At 48.9% G+C, this 18459-nt stretch overlaps 2 protein-coding genes across 4 annotated transcripts in view; one reads left to right on the top strand and one right to left on the bottom strand.

The window, feature by feature from the left end:
- Nucleotides 1-18459, top strand: part of LOC130611069 (C-C chemokine receptor type 8-like) — a 27366-nt gene extending 8907 nt beyond the window's left edge. For 2 of the 3 annotated variants that reach the window (XM_057431458.1, XM_057431457.1), the window contains exons 3-4: nucleotides 15729-15788; nucleotides 17245-18459. In XM_057431458.1, the coding sequence (XP_057287441.1) occupies nucleotides 15729-15788; nucleotides 17245-18315 (1131 nt within the window). In that variant the 3' untranslated portion in view covers nucleotides 18316-18459. Of the gene's footprint in view, nucleotides 1-14081; nucleotides 14212-15728; nucleotides 15789-17244 lie in introns of those variants that run through there. The other variant, XM_057431459.1, reaches the window with a different exon arrangement.
- Nucleotides 1198-11548, bottom strand: LOC130611072 (CX3C chemokine receptor 1-like). Its single transcript, XM_057431463.1, has 3 exons — nucleotides 11419-11548; nucleotides 10128-10199; nucleotides 1198-2669 (listed from the first exon to the last, which is right to left on the bottom strand). Exon 3 carries the CDS (start codon nucleotides 2653-2655, stop codon nucleotides 1591-1593), a length of 1065 nt encoding a protein of 354 aa, XP_057287446.1. The 5' UTR covers nucleotides 2656-2669; nucleotides 10128-10199; nucleotides 11419-11548; the 3' UTR covers nucleotides 1198-1590.

Below are 18459 nucleotides of genomic sequence, written 5' to 3'. Positions count from 1 at the left end.
GACGATTTTATATATGTGTAGTTACTGTAGATCTGAGGCAGAAGTTCTTCCCTGTGAGGGTGCTGAGGCGCTGGCACAGGGTGCCCAGAGAAGCCGTGGCTGCCCCATCCCTGGCAGTGTTCAAGGTTAGATGGGGCCTTGAGTAACACAGTTTAGTGTGAGGGGGTTGGAACTGGATGATCCTTTCCAACCCAAACCATTCTGTGATTCTTTTGCACATGGAAAATGTCTCCATGGAAAGGCTCTCCTCCAGCCTTCTTAGAAACAAGTGGTAGGAAAAAGGGCTTACTCCTCCCACTGATAGCGGAGAACAACTCTTTTGTGCTAGTTGGAAAGTGAGGGGGGTTCTGCAGGTTTGCCATACTCCCACTTCCATCAGTGTCTACAGAGAGGGTCCCACTGGCATGGACTTGTTTTGGGAGATCAGTTCTTGATTTTTCCTTGTAAGATGACCTCAGCTTCGCAGGTGGCTGCGTTCCATTCCCTTACCTCCACCCCACAGCGCCAACGCAAACCTCCGTTGCTCTTGCAGCAGATGATGGCAGGAGGGCCCTGCAGAAGGTCTCTCACTTGTCTGATTGCAAGAGTAGAATGGATGTTTGCAGGATGAGGAGTGCACAAGGTAAATGTGTCCTCTGGGATGGGTTTCATCCGGGTACAGCTGCAGGTTTCCCTGGGGAAATCAGCTATGGGAGGGGAGGCCCCAGAGGTTGAGGAAGGTTGTGGTAAACAGCATGGGCAAGTGGTTATTTTGTCCTGAAAGCTCTTGTATGATGGGATAGACACAGCTGGTGTTTACAATGGGTGGCAAGCAGAGTATGGGCATGAAGCATGTGCTTACCACCCTCTCCAAGCAATTCGCAGCCTGATTGTGATGTACTTGGACTAAGCACAATGATTCCCAAACCCGTACCTTTTCCTGGATCAGCCCCAGGTCTGGACCTAAATCCTTAAGCATGGTCTTTGCTCTGGTTAGTGCATGCTACAAACACCGAGTGCATTGCTGGCAGTAAATGTGTGTTCAGAAATAAGTCGGGGGTGTTTTAACAGTAGGATTTTATTAGGTATGAAAGCACAGGTAAAACATTTATTGCAACCAATACCCCAAAATCACTTCTATATGAAGATATAGCATCAAAAATATACCCCTTAAATATCAAAACCATTGCCCTTGAACAGTCAGCTACCATTCATTAAACAGATATCCAGTCCCTCAAAATGAGTTGAGGTCTATGTACATTTGTACCCCGTGTTCATACACCGGCACATGTGCAAGTTTCAATGATGAAACTACTCAACAGCTTCCCTCTCCTTAAATTCTTCTCCAACTCCCACGCCAGGCCAAGAGTGCTGCTTTTGCTCCACTTTCCCCCTTCCTCTCTCTCAATTCAATTCCACATTCAGCCTTGACATGTTGTACTGCTTTGGTTCTTAAAATCTTCACTGGTTTAGAACTTCTAATGCTTAACAAGAGGCACGTCAGTGATTCAGTGCAGCCGTTGAGCCTCTTCATACGGGTAATGGCAGCTCTCAGAGGTGGCTGGCCCTGCAGATGATGTATTCACACACATTTCTTCTCCACAGAGCCTTTCAGACGAAGACAGAGCCATCCTGGTCACTGGTGTTGAGGGTTATGTTGCTGTTGACAGTGCTTTCTGCATAGCTGGCGGAAGGGGTGACCTGGTAGCGGCTGCAGGGCCCACAGAAGCACAGGAATGGGCAGTACTTTAAGCAGACACGATGAAGGTATTTCCTGAATTTTTTCCCAGCAAAGGCATAGATAAAAGGGTTGAGACAGCAGTGGCTGAACGCGATGGTTTCAGTCAGGTGCATTGCGTAGTCCAGGGATTTAATTTGGTTGCAACTTGTGAATACCTCATAGTGCCTTAAAGTCTCTAGAAAAATCAGGACGTTGTAGGGGGACCAAAACAGAAAAAACACCACCACCACGACCAAGACCAGCTTTACAGCCCGTGCTTTTTTCTGGTTCTTGCAGGACAGCAGGGTTCTGATGATCCCACAGTAGCAATAGCAAATGATACAGACCGGGACGAAAAACCCAAGGGTGTTCAGCTCCGCATTGCAGAACACTGGCCAGATGTTCTCCAGCTCCTGGGGGTAGACAGAAATGCAGTCGTTTTCTACCAGCTGGGAGAACACAAACTGTGGCACTGAAACTAGAACAGCTATTGCCCACACTGCACAGGTTATAAGGAAGCCATGCTTCACCGTTCTGAATTGCAGAGAATACGTCGCCCGGACAATGGCCAAGTACCTGTCAATACTGATAACGGTGATAAAGAACATGCCCCCAAAGAAACCAATGTAATACAGTGAGGAAACAGCCGTGCATGGAACAGTCCCGAGGGTCCATCCACGCACCGTGTTGGAGGCCCAGAAGGGGAGGGAGATCACGAAGAGCAGGTCCGAGATAGTCAAGTTCAGTAGATAGATGTCAGTGATGCTTTTCTTGCTGCCTTCTTTCACAATGGCAAAAACCACCATGAGGTTCCCTGTGAGGCCGAGAGCAAACACTGCAATGTAGAATATTGGCAGGAATATTTTCCCAAACTCTTGGATGTCAGTCTTATTGCAGGAAAAAGCTTGTTCGTCGTAAGCGTATTCGGCCGTTGTTCCTGTGAATGCTTCCGTCATGCTGAATCTTCTGGCTACATGAAAAGGGAAAAGAGGATAACGTCAGAGAGGGAGATCCAGGGAGATGACAACACGGCCAAACCAGCCTGTTAAAGCTGGATCTGGAAGGAAAGGTCAGCGAGGAAAAAACCTGCAACTGATAACTACCCCTTGGTCACAGTGTCACTGTCTTCTTACAGGAACCCCCATTGGCTGTAAGGAAGGGACTTGGTTCAGTGACCATAAGCTGCCTCTAATCAGACGTTTACATCTCCTGTCAGTGGGAGATGTGGTCAATAGAGCCAGTGAAGAGCAGCGTGAGGCCAAATGTGCTCTAAGACAAGGTAGGCTGCTTTCCAGACTCCGCTGACCATGTTGCTGAAGCTCCTTTTGACTATAAGGAGAGCATGGGCACGGTACTCAGTGGTAGACGCCGATGGTGTGTAACTGCTCCCACTCCTAGCACTTGGAGTGAAGTGGCTGGAATCCCAGCACGTCCACTCTTCACTGATAGCAATAGTTTTTATAGCCTCTGTTTAAAATAAGCCTTGTGTGACTAAGCATGAAATAGAGATGTCGTGAGGTGTGAGACAGTCCTTGCCCAAGAAGTTTCATTTGATGTAGTGGTAACAACAACAAACTCTCCCATGGGTGGCTACTGTGACCATTGGTATTTTCTCTTAAGGCTTCATTGCCAGAGCACCCTTTGTGGTGTGGGCCATGAATTTCTGGCCTCTTATTTTGCAGTCATTTCTCAAAGATGGGTTTTCTGTGCTAGTTGGAAATGCAGGCTCTCCATCTGAAAGTACCCTCTTCTTCTGAAAGTTCGAAGCCTCAGTGTCTCCCAAGCATTGAAATGAGAAGTGCCCACAGTCATTAGAAAACAATCTTTGTGGTTATGAACAGGAAAAGTGGGCTACAAGAAGGGCTGTCTCAGCGCTGGCAGTTTCAGAGCATGGGCATGGACGGGAAGGCAGTTTGCAGCAAGCAGGCACACCCATGGGCTCAGCACCTCTTGCAGTGCCTGCCCACTAGAACTGGGAGCTGAATGCACAGCCTGGCCTTGCTTGCAGCCCAGTTTAATTCTCCAGCTTCTGGAGATGTGGTATCTGACCAGCAGAATTAGATGGGATGCACAGGAAATGCCTAGGTGCTGGGGCAGAAGCTGACAGCAATTGCAGACAAGATACTGTGAGATTAGAGGTGCCTACAGAGGTATGTGTCAGGTTCCTTATCTCTTTACTTTACCCTGCTGAGGGATACAGAAATGAGCAGGACAGATCGCATATAATCCCAATGGCCATCATGTTCTACCTTCCCATACTAGAACCAACCAGGTTGGAAAAGCCCTTTCAGCTCACCCAGTCCAACCGTTCCCAGCACTCCAAGGCCACCACTAACCCATGGCACTGAGGCCTCGTCTCCACGCTGTGTGAACACTTGCAGGGACGGTGACTGCAGCCCTGCCCTGGGCAGCCTGGTCCAATGCCTGAGCACCCTCTGGGGAAGGAATTGTTCCTCAGCTCCATCTAAACCTGCCCTGGTGCAGCTTGAGGCCGTTTCCTCTTATAATGAGATGTTTTCTTTCTCCTTTCCTGAGCTGAAATGTGGGCAGAAGGTGCCTTTAAAATGGAAAGACTTGTCAGGGTACACCAAGTCTCTTGTGTGGAACATAAGTCACTACAGCAGCCTACCCAGCTCTGTCACTGAGCTGTGACTGCACCAGAGCCTCCATCTTCCTCTGTGGGCTGATGTGCTCCACAGCTGGTTCTTCACTGAGGTACCAGTGTGCAGTAGCTGAGGGCTACCGAAATGACTGGGTCTGGTGCATGAGAAGATGCTGAGAAGTGGGTTTGATCAGCCCCAACAAGAGGCATCTCAAAAGGGAATCTAATGGCAAGGTGTACATGCAAAGCAGGCAACTTCCCTCAGAGGAGTAAGAGGCAATGGCCACGGGAAATTGTTACTCACTATATGGAAAGTCATTTTAACAAACACCTCCACAGGGCTTCATGGAGGCTGTGGGCTCTCCATCCCTGGAGGTACTTATAACTCAGCTGGCCCTGTTCTGAGCATGCATTTGGACAAGAGACCTTCAGAAGTCCCGTCCTAACTTCATGACTCTGAAACAAAGCCAGGCAGAGGCCACAATGTTTCTGCAAAGTGCCCCAGCTTCTTCTCTGCTCTGTACGCTCCTGTTTCCATGTGTGTGATGAGCAGAAGTCCCACTGTGCACAGAGGTAACAACTGACTGATGCCTGCTTGTATCCCATTAGCATCCAGAGAGGGTTGCTCGGTGGTGCTTGCCTAGACTGTGTGTGCTGGGTGAAATCCCTGACCAGGAGAGGAAGAGCACACAATGATTTAGTCTCCTCTCTGAGAACCAGTAGCTGCACTGGTCTTTCTGATGCTTGCTCCCTTAATTCATGCCTGGAAAGGCAGCTTGTTCCTCTGGAGGTTTCCATACGTGCCCACACAAACCACTGCGCTCTCCTGAGCACAGGGAGGGTTTCACATGAGTAAGGAAATGCAGCTCCCACCATGGGGTAGCCCTCAGGTCTGGCAGACTGCTGCGCAGGCTGCACCCACTGGCACTGCCTGCAGAGAAAGCTGGGTGCAGGAATGGCCACCTTCTTCACGGGACACCATTTACATGGAGGTGCAGGAGGAACTCCTGCTCTTACTGAAGCAAAGAGGAACGTCACCTGGGCTCTGGTCTTTCCTGAAGTACCTTTTCAGTCAGGTAATCTCCTCTAGCTCACTGATGGGGATCATTTATTTCTACAGTAACAAATCATTTCCTTTACCCTGGATGGGTGGTTGCAAAGCTCGTGGTACCTATGCCAGCAGGAAGGGTGAGATGCTGCATGGCGTGGCCAGGGGCAAGCAAGAGCTACACTCACATAAATGACATTGGCATCCAAAACTGCTGGCACAGAACGGTCACAGTCTGGGGTATGAAGTGACCTGAAGAGCACAGAGGATGCTGAAGAAGACTGCAGGGCTGTGAGGTCCCTCCACCAGATGTTTTCCCTTGCTGAGTACAGGAAATAGTAGATTCACTTCTGCTTCTCATGGAACTGCTCAACCGCTTTGCTCTCTCTGTCCAGACTTCCCCAACAGTTTTACACCCTGCTCCCCACAAACACTTCTGCCCTTCATCATGTTTATAGCTGTCTCAAAGACAACAGCCTGCAGGACCCAAACCCCCTGTTTCTCAACCCAGCTGTTCCAAACAACCACATGCACTATAAGTAATACATAGGGAAGTGAAATTAGGAGAGAGCCACAAACTCCTCTAAGCAACAGAAGGTGCATTTCAGCCTTCAAAACCAGCACTGGCATCAGTCTGGGTGACAAGAGCCAAATCCTTTATGCATCTGAGCTTTCCAATTAACACCCCTGGCGCTTCAGCCAAGTGCCACGTTACGGCCAAGAAGGGGGGTTCGTGGGCACTTCACCTCTGCACGGTGCTGTCCCCCAGTGGGAAGGTAACAAACAATAACCAAAAGCAGAGGGTCACGCTTCAGCCTTGCACAATGTGCTGACAGAAGCATTTTTAAGGCTCAGAAGGATTTTCACACCTTAGTCAGCACTTCTGGGGGAGGCTGAGTTGTGCACTTCTCTCATGAAGGCAAAGCTGCACACCAATGATTCACCGACCCAGGGAAGATGGGAGGCTTTGTGGGAAGCCCTATGAAACCCAATGGGCACATCTGCCTTTCTCACCCTTAGATGTGAGCTGTCACCACCCTACCCAAATATAAACGTGTTGCTTTTGTGCATTTGTGACTACACCCATCTGCTTCTGGCCAGCCGGGGGGGTCTCAGCCACACCATAGGGGTGTCCTTGGGTACATCCAAATGACATGGTTTAGCTGCCGCTGGCTCTTCTAACACACAAAAGAAAGAGCTTTAAGAGAATTAACCAGAACTAGATGGAAACCAACAGGAGAGATGCAAGTCTTAACAGCACTCTGGCTGAAATGCTTCAGCAGCCTGGCACCAAGCAGCTACCACGCAACCACCAGCCTGCTGCGGACATCTCTAACCACCATTTGTATGATACCCAAAACAAAACTTGGGCTTACTTACAGCAATGTGTGATGGGGCCCAGTTTCTAGTCCTACACCCAACTGGTTCCTGTAATACACTTAGCTCATCTTTCAGAGCTGGGCGGTTCTGTTGTTACGGGACAGTCTCTGGAGCTGTTTGGGATCCTGTTAGATAGCTGGGGTCAAAAGCAGCACAGCAGCTGCAGTTACTTTAAATTTATATCTGTCTTTTATTCAGTCCTGAATTGAGGAGATAATTTCCCTGTTCCACCTCTACAGGTGCTGGAAGCAGCTGACATAAGAAGGACATGGAGCTGTTGGAGCAAGTCCAGAAGAGGCCACGAGGATGAGGTGCTGGTGCTGGCACAGGTTGCCCAGAAAAGTGGTGAATGCCCCATCCCTGGCAGTGTTCAAGGCCAGGTTGGACAGAGCCTTGGGCAACATGGGCTAGTGTGAGGTGTTCCTGCCCCATGGCAGGAGGTTGGAACTGGATGATGTTAAGGTCGTTTCCAACCCAAACCATTCTGGGATTCTATGACATGATTCTGACCTTTGGAAGCAGGGAGCAAGGTGAAGCAGCAACCTTGAACCTGGTCAAAATGAAATCTGAACAGCAAAGAGGGGGAGCGTAGCTGATGCCAGTGTGGGTGGCTTAGAGAAGCTTTTGTCTGGACATCTGATGCAATTACAGGGTTGATAAAGGGTATTGTGCAGAAGAGTTGAAGCTTTGACTTGCACTGACTGCTTATTTCATAGAAACATAGAATAGTTGATGGACACAGCTCTCCAGACCAATGCAGCACAAGCCCAGCAACACGTTACAATGGGATTCAGGATGGTTAACTGTCAGAGCTCAAAAGCCAGACAACTGTGGAGGATGTCTCACCAAACACAGAATATTGCTTATAAAAGGTCTGTGGGAATAATGAATTGAAAGCCCCAGACTTGTATTTTCACCCTTGGTCTGAAATCTGACTGGGAGTCACAGTTGGTAGGGGAAGTGAGGAATGAGTTAGAGAATTAGACAGTAATTCAGACAGACCTGAATAATCTGGGGCTTCCTGGATGATTCACATTGGCTTTAATGCAGCTGAAGCGATACGCTAGGGAGTTAAACACCACAGACCGTGTCTCAAGAGTGGGAGATCATCTGCTGGGAAACCTGGCTGCTGCTATGGGCAGTCTGAAAGCCAGTCCTCAGCCAGATGTTGCAGTAAGAAAAGCTGATGCAACCCTCGGGTGCTTACAGATGTTTAAAGGCGTGCTAAATGGGAAGTGGCTTTACCATTGCAGAGCCTGGGACTGGGGCTGTAGGCATACACTTGATTTCATAGCCTTGCTCATGCAGTGGGATTAGCTATACCACAAACTGACGCATGGAAATTCAAACCAGAGACTTGCAAGCTGAAAATCAGATACACATTTTAACAGTGAAAGGCAAATCACTGGAACAGACTTCGAGTAGGAAAAGAAGGTTTTTGTATGCCTGAGAACCTCCACAAGAGAAAATACCAGTCTGGGATATGGCTTTAGGCCAGACACAGTGGAGGAGCCCAATCCTACAGCCCCTGATAGGCAGGGAGGCAGAGCAAATGGGCTATTGGGGCACACTCAGCAACGACTCTGTTTTGGTCCCCTGTTTGGGGACAGGGATGTTGCTATCAAACAGCCAGTCTGTACGGCCTCTGTTAAACCCTGCATGTTTTGCCACCTTCTAACCAGTTCTTTTATCATTCCTCCATCGCTTCCAAGTGGGTGTGTGGTGTCATCCCAGATGCATCCTTGCTCCCTGGTCCTCCAGTCCTTCCCTGCTGACTTTAAGGTGAGAAAATGCCTTTCTTTGGTATTTCTTTTTAATTCTGTGATTTATTCTCACATCAGCCAGGCCATTTCCAGAGTTATTCTTAATAATCACTTACTGCTTTGGTTGATTTCATTTATGGAGACTTGGCCCTGGACTTTGAGGGTGAGCTCTTTGAGAGAGAATAGTGCTGCGGGCTGCTTCATTATCATAGTTTCCAGCTCAAGGTGGATTCAAGGTGCAGAAGCGTGATGCTGAGGCTTTCTGAAAATTAGGGCATTCAAGGTGTCCTAAATAAAGCACCCAGCAATGGAAGCCGATCAAACCACTGCTGATTAAGATAAATGCAAGTCTGAATCTTGCAGAGGTCTGTGGTCCCTTTAGAAAGGCATTTAGGTGAAAGAGATCTAAAAAATGCCCCTTCCCTGGACCAGGTCTACAGTTTTGACACCAGCATCACAAACTGAATTGGAAGCAGACTCCACCAGCTGTGGAATAAAATCTACAACCTTAAACCAAGAGTTTGGGGTAAAAAAATACACTTGAAAAGATCAGTCTTGGATCATGGAGGGTGGGAGAGGATCTTTTTCACCTTTCCCTAAGGCTTTATAGCATTGCAAAGTGCTTTCTTAGAGATGCTCCATGCTAACCTGGAGATAACTGCAGGGCAGCAAGTAACCAGGGCACAAGTTTCAGCTTAACCCATCACATCAAAAGTGATACTCTGATTTTGTCATGGCTCCACTTTCAGGGCATAACCAAGGCTTTTGAGCAAGTGACCATGCCAATAGTCACATCAAGGCACCTTGCTGGGGAGCTATTATTGATACCAATCATAGACTCACAGAATCCCAGATTGGTTTGGGTTGGAGAGGGCCTTAAAGCTCATCCAGTTCTAATCCCCTGTCATGGGCAGGGACACCTCACACTAGACCAGGCTGCTCCAAGCCCCGTCCAACCTGGCCTTGAACACTGCCAGGGATGGGGCATTCTTCTGAAAGGGAGCTAAATACTGGGGGGCTTCTGAAAAGTCCCACAGGGCATTAGCCTGAACCTCTGGCAATCAAAGTACCTTTAGTAATCTGGCCCTATGGAGGTCAGAGCCTTAAAAACCCATTTCAGAAATGACTTGGGCATTTAGGAGCCATGGCCTGACAGTATGATTCAGACTCCTGTGTTTTCTCCAGGTCTTAAAACTGAGGTTCAGAAATCACTGAAATGCTTCTGAAGTTTTCATCCGTGACTCTCAGGGTCACGATTCTGTGGCCAGACCCAAGGGTCCTCTGCAAAGCCTCTGCAACCTGAGCTGGTTTCCAGGCAGAGACCAGCCAGGAGACAGGGAACCAGGTGAAGGCTGCGAGAATCCTGTTGGAGAGCAGCAGTTGTATTTGTCCTCACAGAAGCTGGGGAGCACTTTAACTCAGCTGCTGGGGCACAGAGCTGCCTGCAGGACACTGGGGTTTGGGGTTGTCATTTGACTGGATGGTGATTGCCAGGATCAGGGTTTTCTTGGGAAATCTGCTTCACAGGTATGTCCTGTAGTTAGTTCCCTTTTGCCTTTCCTGCCCGCGCAGTCACTCGTGACACTGTGTAATTTTATACCTGTTGCTGAGCATTATGGTGGTGTTTTCTCTTACCTGCTGCTCCTCAGGAGTCCTTTTTCCCAGGCCTGTCCTTCTTAAGCAGCATTCAAATTCCTTTTGTTTTCTCTGTTGAGGGGACAGTGAAAACAGATGACTTTTTTTGGAGCTATGTGCACCGTTTGTGCTTGTTTATGGTTACCACTCGCCCCATCCTCTCACCACATTTATTGTGGGGCCTATTTACTTCCTGCCCCCCCCCCCCCCCCCTTTTTTTGTTATTAATAAGCTGACATTGCTTCAGCATCCTTCAGAAAACTGAGAAGGCTGTCTACAAATGGGGCATCTCTTAGATCACCTTCTCTGTTATTTTAAAGAGCATTACTCCTTCTTGACTATGTCCAGATGAGATTTAGGTTCTGGAGTTGACAGCCCCTTCCTGGGAAGATCACATTTACTCTGTGATCTACTCTCAGAGTTAAGTCTTAAGTGTTCTCCTTTGCCAAACTTTAGCCTTTTCCTCTCCCTTTTGGACTTCTTCTGTGCGGCCCAAACCCTCAGAATTCATTTCAGTTCCTGTCTTTTATCCTCTCACCCAATTCACTGCCTCTGTCTGGCTGCATCAACACAGGGTTTGCCCCAGCAGAACTTCTGTTTCTGGATCTGTGTTTATATCACACAAACACTTAACGGGCTGCCGTCACTGGATTACCCAAATGCCTCACCCCAACCAGCAGCCATCCTTGTAACAACAAAACCTTCCCATGGAAATCTGAGTCACAGAGAAATTAAGTGATTTGTTCATACAGAAAGTTGGGGTTTCAAGGGTTCTTTTCATTTCTGCCATTCTCTTGCTGCTCTGTCCTCATCAGACACTTGCTGCCATCTCTAGCAGACTTTCTGGTTCGGGCTGTCCTTCAGTGTCGGTGATGTTTGGGATGTTGGTTCACTGACTGGAACTAAAATCAAGCAACACTGGTGAGTTCTGACATCTAACAAAAGCCCTCTAATGAAGTAGAATGGCTGCATCTTCTTGCTCTGTCTTTTCTATGCTGCACACTAGCCATCTGCCAGCATTAACCTTGAAGACTTCTAGCCAGGGTGAATGTTGCCACAAATAACGCGTCACAGTAAAATCTCTCTGCTCTGGGTCACTTTGATTAATAAAAGCTTTTCCCTTTCTACTTTCACAGTTTGTAAGCATTATCCACATCATCTTTACCCAAATTAAGTATTATTTAGATTCCAAGCACTAAGCAGTGAAGAGTTCGCTTAAGTAAGTACATCAGACACCATTTGTTGTCCTCCTGCTCCGTCAGATTATAGGTCAAGTGGAATTGTCTCTTACCTTAATTCATAGCTGCAGTGAAAACCAATGTTTTCTTCGAGCGGAGCCTGTTTGGGTTTAAATGTATATTTCCTCTTTAGAGCTGATGCCTACCCTATGAAACATGTGAAGTTTGGCAGGGCAGCTTCCTGGGCTGAGCTTCGTGGCTCTGCTGAGAAAGTATTAATGTGCTCTGCTCCGGTCCTGCTGGTGCCTTGTGAAACTGTGAAGCAGGATGCGGCCACTCTGAGGGGCAGAACTGCTTACAGGGGACAGGACTTGCACAGCAGAAATGCCTGAGGAGCCTCATATTTGGGGTGTAAAAGCTGCCACCCCCTTGATTCCCCTTGTCCTATGCAGAATGAGGTATTTTTGACTCGGTGCAGTGTATACAAGTGCGAGCCTGGTACGCTCCCCTGAGCAGTGGGGACACAGGATGCAGCACAGAGGAGTACAGGTACAGGATGGTACAAGGTTATATCCTTGCAGCTATAAGAAACTCACTGGTGGTCAGTTAAAAGAATGCTTCCTGGAGCTGGCAAAACTGCATTTAGCAGTAACACACAGAATAAAAATAGTACCTAATGTATGTAAGGGGCACCACACATAGTAAATTGGGTGTTACATGAGGCTGCAGACCAGGGAAGGCAGAAGAAGGTATCAAAGCATGTCAGAAAACATACAAAACCAACCCTGAGCAGATCCTAGAGAGAGGGAGAAAACCCATCAGCAGGGCCATTGCACTGGTCACAGGGAAGGGCTGGAGATGCTGACAGCTCACTCCAACACCTCCCTTCCCAGCATCACACCACCCCCTGGGTAAAAGCACTAGCCTTAGGACCCAAAGCAGCAGGGAAGGGTGAATGTGCCATCATGAAAAGGGATAGAAACTGCATGTGCAGAATAACTTAAACTGCATTAGTAGTCTTCCTTTTTGTGCATCCAGCAGATCTAGACTGACGATGATTGGAGCTTTGAGATTGCTGTAACACTGACAATCAGTTCTTGGCTTTACCTACACACGTACTTCCTCTTTGCCTGTAAACAAGGTTTTGAGTACATCTCTCTGCAGCCCAGGGCTTCCAGTGGACAGGAGGAGTATGAAGGTTTAAGCATTGGCATGTTCATTAATCAAGGAGCCTTCTTGGCCCCTGACACGAGCATTACATTCAGGGATGCCACACATCCCAATTGGCATGGCTGGGGCATGTGCAGTGGGATGTATTATTATGGGGATCCGAGACAGTGTCCAGCTGGGGAAGGTACCAATACCAAAGTCCTCTGGCACACACAGGAATACAGCCCTGGAAAACACCTCCAGGTCCTGCCCCTGCCTCAGATGCCAAGGGAGGTTAAAATGCTTTCTCTCCAAAGTCAGTAATGCCGCATCCAGACAGGCTGGGCTGGATGGGAGGTTTTGGGATGGTGAGCATCTTCCAGGTTGTCTCAGCTCACTGACTGGTGTAGTGACTTGCCAGACAAATATTCCTGTGTAAGTTGAGTTCTGCTATTTCTGATAATTACATATCTTTTCGTGGCATTATGCTTTGTCTAGCAAAGGTTACATCCCCAACAGCCACACAGCAATACACCAGAGGTCAAACTGAGCTTCCAGCCATCAACCAAGCTGCACAACTGACGTCAGCACCTGTGGAAATAATCAGGGAACCAATTCCTGGTTACGCATTAGCCAGGAACAGCAAAGGTACATACTGAAAAGGAAGTTTAAAGGTTAGGGAATAGGAAAGGGCCAGAGGAGCAGATCTTTAAACCTCATCGTTTCCTCTTACAGCTGTGTTTCCCTAAAGGCAGCAGTCAACCCCTGCCCTCCAGCACTGCCCAGAGTTCAACTGGAAGCTAGCACAGAAGAAATGAGGTTTGCCAAAAGGAATACCCACAGGTTTTGACTGGAGGACCTCAAATAAAGAGAAACCAAATCAGGCTGATTCACAGGCATCCTCAACACATCTCCCCAGGGAGACAAAAGAGGCTTTCTGTTAGCGATAGTGATAACCCTAGGTAAGGGTGTCGCTCATTATCATGGTGTGCACTTGCAGTGGAACATGAATAGGTACGAAATGAACACAACACCGCCTGAAAAACAATTGCAACATCAAGAAATATCTCTGCTCTCCATCTTTGACCTCTGTTCACCCTCTGGTGCTCAGGAAACACCTCAAGGATAAGAAAGTCTGAGAAAGCTGCTGCAAATACTTTCATTCTGGTCTTTACATGAAGGGGAAAAGCATCTTTTGTTTCTCCAAGTTAAAAAGAGACAATGCATCTCTTGTAACCAGCAAGACTTTTCCTGGAAAGGGCTAAGACAGACTTTGGTGCCTTCCCAACTGTGGGGTATGGGAGGTTTTCAAAGGAGGAAATCAGGAGTAAAGGATGTGCCGTGCAGGGTTACAGTGGGTAAAGAGTGGGGAAAACCCTTTTTCTTCTTATTCCCCCTCCTTCTTGAGTTTCCTTCCAAATCTGAGACCTTATTTCTTTCCACATGTGGGGACACGAGTGGTGTTTCCACAGTCTCTCTTCCTGTCCTGAGTGAGGCTTTGTGGACTAAAGCATGTGTGTGTGTTATTGTCTCTGCAACTGCCTGGCACATACCTTCTCTGGCTCCACAGCCCTGTCTCTCTTGTATAGAGTGTGTGTGTATGTGATCATGTCTGTGCCTGACTTCTGCAGGAAAACCTAGCAAAGGGAGCCTCATCCCTTCATGTCACTGAAAGATGCAAGGGGACAGCTCAGCTCTGGTGCCTTTCCAGCCGATCCAGCCACCCCTGGGAGACACATTCATCCTTCATTTAAAAGGTGGGGATGCAAAAATTGTCCTTTGAGAGAATAAGGAGTTACGTCTGGGGATGAAAATGTTTCCTCCTGCTCTGGAGAGAAGACAGAGGCTCAGCCAGGTCTCCTAAAACCTAATGCACCTTCCTTCCAGAGCCAGTGCCTAATTTGCCTTGTTCCCAGGCACCCCTCGGACAGGGCTTTCCGCTGCCATGCAGGGCACAGCAAGGGTCTCCTACACTGGTGTGTGACCATGTCTCTCCCCTGCACAAGAGGTGCCAGCAGCCTGTGCCACTGCCATCACTGACGCCTGCTGACCCCTCATCCTGCCCCCATAGGCACAGCCTGGGCTGGAACTCGGTTTGCTGCAAGCAGAGGTGCCCTTTGGTGTCAATTTGTCCCTCTGGGGATACAGCCTGACCCCAGGAAGGGTTGTGAAGCCTCCCGTGCTGTGTGTCCCAGGAGCAGCAGTGGCTCCGAACGTGCTCTGTGCTGCCGTGTGTGCACCAGAGGATGTCCTGCCACAGGCTCTGTGCAGATGCTGCAGCAGCCAATGCTGCTCCTCTTGTGCTCAGCTCGCTGAAACGCCTCCCTGAGCAGGATGGGAGTGGGGTGAGTGTCCCAGTGTCACCCTCAGCCCCAGCTCCCACGGGGTGGCTACTGACCCACTCTCCCTGCGGCGTCTCACAGCTCCACAGCAGGCTTAGGGCTGCTGGCGCTGCTTGTTCCTTGTGCTGGGCAGCCTGGCAGCTCCAGTTTGGAGAGGTACAGGACTGACTAAGGAGGCCATAAGGCACCAGCAGGCACTTGGCAGAGCCAGTGGAAATCCAGTAAAGTTATTCAGGGCTTTACTTCAGTGTTATCTGTGAGAGTGTCTTCAGCGTGGGAAGGAAGGGTGATACGGAGTTTTTAGGTTTATGGTTAGGCTTGATGTTAAAAGGTCTCTTCCAACCTAAATTATTCCATGAGTCTATGATCAGCTCTCTTGGGTACTTTTGTCTGTGAGTGGGTGGTTGCAAGGGTGAAGGTGCCTCCCAAGGATAAATGTTAATGTGAACATCGTGCCCTTTACAGTTGCTGACTGTTGGCAGCCTTGGGCCATCCTCCACAGGCTTCTTCACCAAGAATCCCTGGAGCAGAGGAGAGGCAGCGCTGCTTCCTCTCTCCCTGCCACAGGGACTGCAGAGCAGGGGCAGGAGGTGGGATGGGAGCACGTCATGGGCACAGGGGGGTAACTGCAAACCTCTTCCACTGACGTTCATAGAGATGCTCAAAGTGAAAACACACTGCTTATTCAGAAAATATACCTGGCAGTTTCCGTTCCTCTGACTGTCACTGACAGGCTGAAATCATTGGTTTGGGGTTTCACACATCTTCAATGTAGCACTTATCTCACAAAGGAAAAGGCACTTTATGACTGTGCACTGCTCCAGTGAAGTCCTTGGCTGTGACTTGCTGAGGTAAATGCTGTCATCATATACAGGTGAAGGTATGCTTCTTAAAAGCTGTGATACAAAGACATCACTTTGCCACTTTTTCAGACCCAGTGCTGGATTATGGAGGGGAACTTGGCATACCTGCTGGGCTCTGAGGACATGTCGGTGAGTCTCTCCCTGCTGGGCTGCTGTCCTGCAAGCTGAGGCTGGTAGCACTTGTGAGGGGTCCAGTTTTGCCTATGGGGACACACAGTGCTGGTAGGGATGATGGGGGGTTAGAAGAAATCAGTGTGACTGTTCTTCTCAGAAAAAGAAAAAACCATGGGGTGAGAATGTCTTTGGCTCAGGAGGCTGTGTTTGTGGAGGAAGGGTGGCTTTAAGGGCAGGGGTAATGCTAGGAGGACATCCTGGGTGGGAGATGTGCTGTCACCCATCTTTACCTGTTTGGTGTCACAGGTGCTGCCCAGGGATGCTGTGGTTGCTGTTGGGTGGGCTGCAAGGGGCCAGGGAGCACGGAAGGGGCATGTTGCTGATGCTGGTGCATCCTGATAGCTGCTGGCAGAGCAAAGCCACTGGTTTTGAAAGGAAAACCTGTTGGCAGAGGAAGGTCTTGGTGGGCAGGAGCTGCTGGCAGCAGCAGTTTGTGCTGGGAAAAGCTTCTGGTGGGGAGGAGGGAGGAAGGGGCAGAAAGCCCTGTCTGCTCTTTGAGAAGTTGTCCTTCAGATCAGACCTGCCACTTCTGATCCCACCTGGCATGGAGAAACATGCCGTGTGCAGCACCCACTGGTGACCTGTATGTGCTGGTGCCTTTACAGCTGAAAGCCTGCTGGAACTGTGCAGGAACTGGTCCCACGAAATGCTATTTCTGGCACTCAGCTAACTGGAAACACAGCCTTTAAATGAGTATCAGTTCCTCTTTGAGCCCTACTCCTTTCTTCCTTTCTAAAGGAAACATGGAACAGGACTCTGAAATCTATGTTAGGGGCTCTCAGCCCCCTGGCCATGCCCATTTGTTTTCTGGTTTGTAGATGCACCCTGTCTCTGGCGCTGGTGCCCCACCTGGACTGAGGCATGGGGCTGGGCACCCCACACGGAGCTCGTAGGGAATACTGGTAACCTCTGGTTTACCACCACAGCTGCCAGAGGACCTGGCAGGGGAGGACTGATCACTCATGTTTATTCCTTGTTTGCATCATAGAATCATAGAATAGATGAGGCACAGTCCTCATGGAGAGGGACTTTTTGCAAGAGCAGGTAGTGACAGGACAAGGGGGAATGGCTTTAAACTGAATGAGGGGAGATTGAGATGAGCTCTTAGGCAGAAGCTCTTCCCTGTGAGGGTGCTGAGGCACTGGCACAGGGTGCCCAGAGAAGCTGTGGCTGCCCCATCCCTGGCAATGTTCGAGGCCAGGTTGGACACAGGGGCTTGGAGCAAGCTGCTCTAGTGTGAGGTGTCCCTGCCCATGGCAGGGGGTTGGAACTGGATGAGCTTTAAGCTCCCTTCCAACCCAAACCAGTCTATGATTCTAAGCAGCCCGTTGTGAGCTGACTTGTGCCTAGTATGCATACTAAGAGGGTAATTTGGTATTTGAGCCTCATGAACTTCATTGTTCTTGGACAGGTGGGTTACATGTCCCCAGCATCTAACTCCTCTGCAGCTTATGAACACAACTTCTACTACCCAGAACTGGACATCAACTGTGATCTTGACAATATCCCAGCATTTGCATCTGCCTTTTTTCCGGTGCTGTACTCCCTCCTGTTTGTGACTGGCCTCGTGGGAAATGCTTTGGTCATTTGGATCCTAACAGCTTTCAAGAACGTCAGGGCCATGACTGATGTGTATCTGCTGAACCTCGCCATCTCTGACCTCCTCTTTGTTTTCTCCCTGCCCTTCTTGGTTCAGTACTCCATCACAACTCAGTGGACTTTTGGTAATGCAATGTGTAAAATCATCAGTTCCGCTTACTTCATTGGCTTCTACAGCAGCGCCTTCTTCATAACCATCATGAGCGTCGACAGGTACCTGGCCATTGTCCAGTCTGTCTACGCTCTACGGGTTCGGACAGCTGCTCGTGGGGCTATCACCAGCCTGGTCCTTTGGGCAGTTGCTGTTTTAGCATCAGCACCAGACTTGATATTTTTCCAGGAGACAACTTACGATAACCAGACTAAGTGCCTGCCTCACTATCCTGGCAGCAGCAATGGCTGGAGGACTTTCAGTAACTTTGAAGTCAATGTCCTGGGGTGGCTGATCCCCGTTGGTGTTCTCATCTTCTGCTACCACAGCATCTTGACAAACCTGCAGAAGTGCCATACTCAGAACAAGTACAGAGCAATTAAACTGGCTTTTATTGTTGTCATCGTGTTCATCCTCTTCTGGACCCCCGTCAACATTGTGCTTTTCCTGGACTCTCTAAAGAACATGCACATCATCGATGACTGCCAGACAAGCCAAAGGTTAGACCTCGCCATGGAGCTGGCTGAGGCACTCTCCTTTGTACACTGCTGCCTCAATCCAGTCATCTACGCCTTTGTGGGTGAGAAGTTCAAGAAACACCTTCATGAAGCTTTCAGAAAATATGCCCGTTTTCTGTTGTTCTGCAAAGACCACAGTGGGCACAGACTGGACAAGCACTCCTCTGCTCATGCAGCATCCTCACAGTCATCTTCTGTTGGTGTTGTCTTGTAGAGCTACAGGTGAAAAACTTTCATCCTGAACAGATGACCTGAAACTGAGAAATCCTCCCAGCAGGGCATCCACAGGGAAGAACTGTTTGGGCAGCCTTTTAGGATAGGAAAAGTGGAAGCAGCTGCTTCAGCTTGCTTTTTAACA

The sequence above is a fragment of the Pezoporus wallicus genome, unplaced genomic scaffold (assembly GCF_028554395.1).
Source record: "Pezoporus wallicus isolate ANWC-B61680 ecotype Strahan unplaced genomic scaffold, APGP_CSIRO_Pwel_v1 scaffold_11491, whole genome shotgun sequence".
Taxonomy (NCBI): Eukaryota; Metazoa; Chordata; class Aves; order Psittaciformes; family Psittacidae; genus Pezoporus; species Pezoporus wallicus.
This window is presented reverse-complemented; position numbering and strand designations above follow the sequence as displayed.